This window comes from Numida meleagris, unplaced genomic scaffold, assembly GCF_002078875.1.
Source record: "Numida meleagris isolate 19003 breed g44 Domestic line unplaced genomic scaffold, NumMel1.0 unplaced_Scaffold672, whole genome shotgun sequence".
In the NCBI taxonomy this organism is placed as follows: domain Eukaryota; kingdom Metazoa; phylum Chordata; class Aves; order Galliformes; family Numididae; genus Numida; species Numida meleagris.
In genome coordinates this window covers 16,675-17,767 of record NW_018364887.1, presented here as the reverse complement: position 1 = coordinate 17,767, position 1,093 = coordinate 16,675, and the positions used below count along the sequence as shown (strand labels likewise).

The window sequence follows — 1,093 nt, the reverse complement described above, 5'->3', positions numbered from 1 at the left end:
CCAATGTCCCCTCCCTGCAATGTCACCTCCCGGCCACCAGGAGGCGCCGTTGCGTGGCCCGTGGCCGCAGCCTCCCGTAGAGGTCCAGGCTGAAGATGGCGCCGGCGCTGGCCAGGATGGAGGCGAGGGACGACATCAGCGCCGCCAGCACCACCGCCAGCATCAGCCCCCGCAGCCCTACCCATTAGGGGTCATTAGCGCTAATTAGTGCCCGCCCGGCGCCCGGGGGGCTCGGGGTGGGGGCGTTCATAGGCGTTCATAGGCGTTCATAGGGTTTTAATAGACGCTAATGAGCGTTAATAGGGTTTTAATAGACGCTAATAGGCGGTAATGGGGCTTTAATAGGTTCTAATAGGCATTAATGGGGTTCTAATTGGAGTTAATCGCGATTAAAAAGCTTTTAATAGTCGCTAATAGGCGTTAATAGGGTTTTAATAGACGCTAATAGGCGGTAATGTGGCCTTAATAGGCTCTAATAGGCATTAATGGGGTTCTAATTGGGGTGAATGGGCGTTAATAGTGCTTTAATAGTCGCTAATAGGCGGTAATGGGGCTTTAATAGACGCTAATAGGCGGTAATAGGGTTTTAATAGACGCTAATAGGCGGTAATGGGGCTTTAATAGGCTCTAATAGGCATTAATGGGGTTCTAATTGGAGTTAATCGAGACTAATAAGCTTTTAATAGACGCTAATAGGCGTTAATAGGGTTTTAATAGACGCTAATAGGCGGTAATGGGGCTTTAATTGGCTCTAATAGGCGGTAATGGGGCTTTAATAGGCTCTAATAGGCATTAATGGAGTTCTAATTGGAGTTAATCGCGACTAATAAGCTTTTAATAGACGCTAATAGGCGTTAATAGGGCTTTAATAGACGCTAATAGGCGGTAGTGGGGTTTTAATAGGTTCTAATAGGCATTAATGGGGTTCTAATTGGAGTTTATCGGGATTAATAGGCGTTAATAAGGCTTTAATAGACGCTAATAGGCGTAAATAGGGATTTAATAGACGCTAATAGGCGGTAATGGGGCTTTAATAGTCGCTAATAGGCGGTAATAGGGTTTTAATAGTCGCTAATAGGCGGTAATGGGGTTT

The 1,093-nt window shown here is 46.3% G+C and overlaps 1 protein-coding gene across 1 annotated transcript in view; it reads right to left on the bottom strand.

The window, feature by feature from the left end:
- Positions 1 to 1,093, bottom strand: part of LOC110391961 (sodium/glucose cotransporter 2-like) — a 20,172-nt gene that overhangs the window by 6,229 nt on the left and 12,850 nt on the right. Inside the window, exon 4 of the mRNA XM_021383910.1 lies at positions 27 to 177. Coding sequence (XP_021239585.1) covers positions 27 to 177 — 151 coding nt within the window. The remainder of the gene's footprint in view (positions 1 to 26; positions 178 to 1,093) is intronic.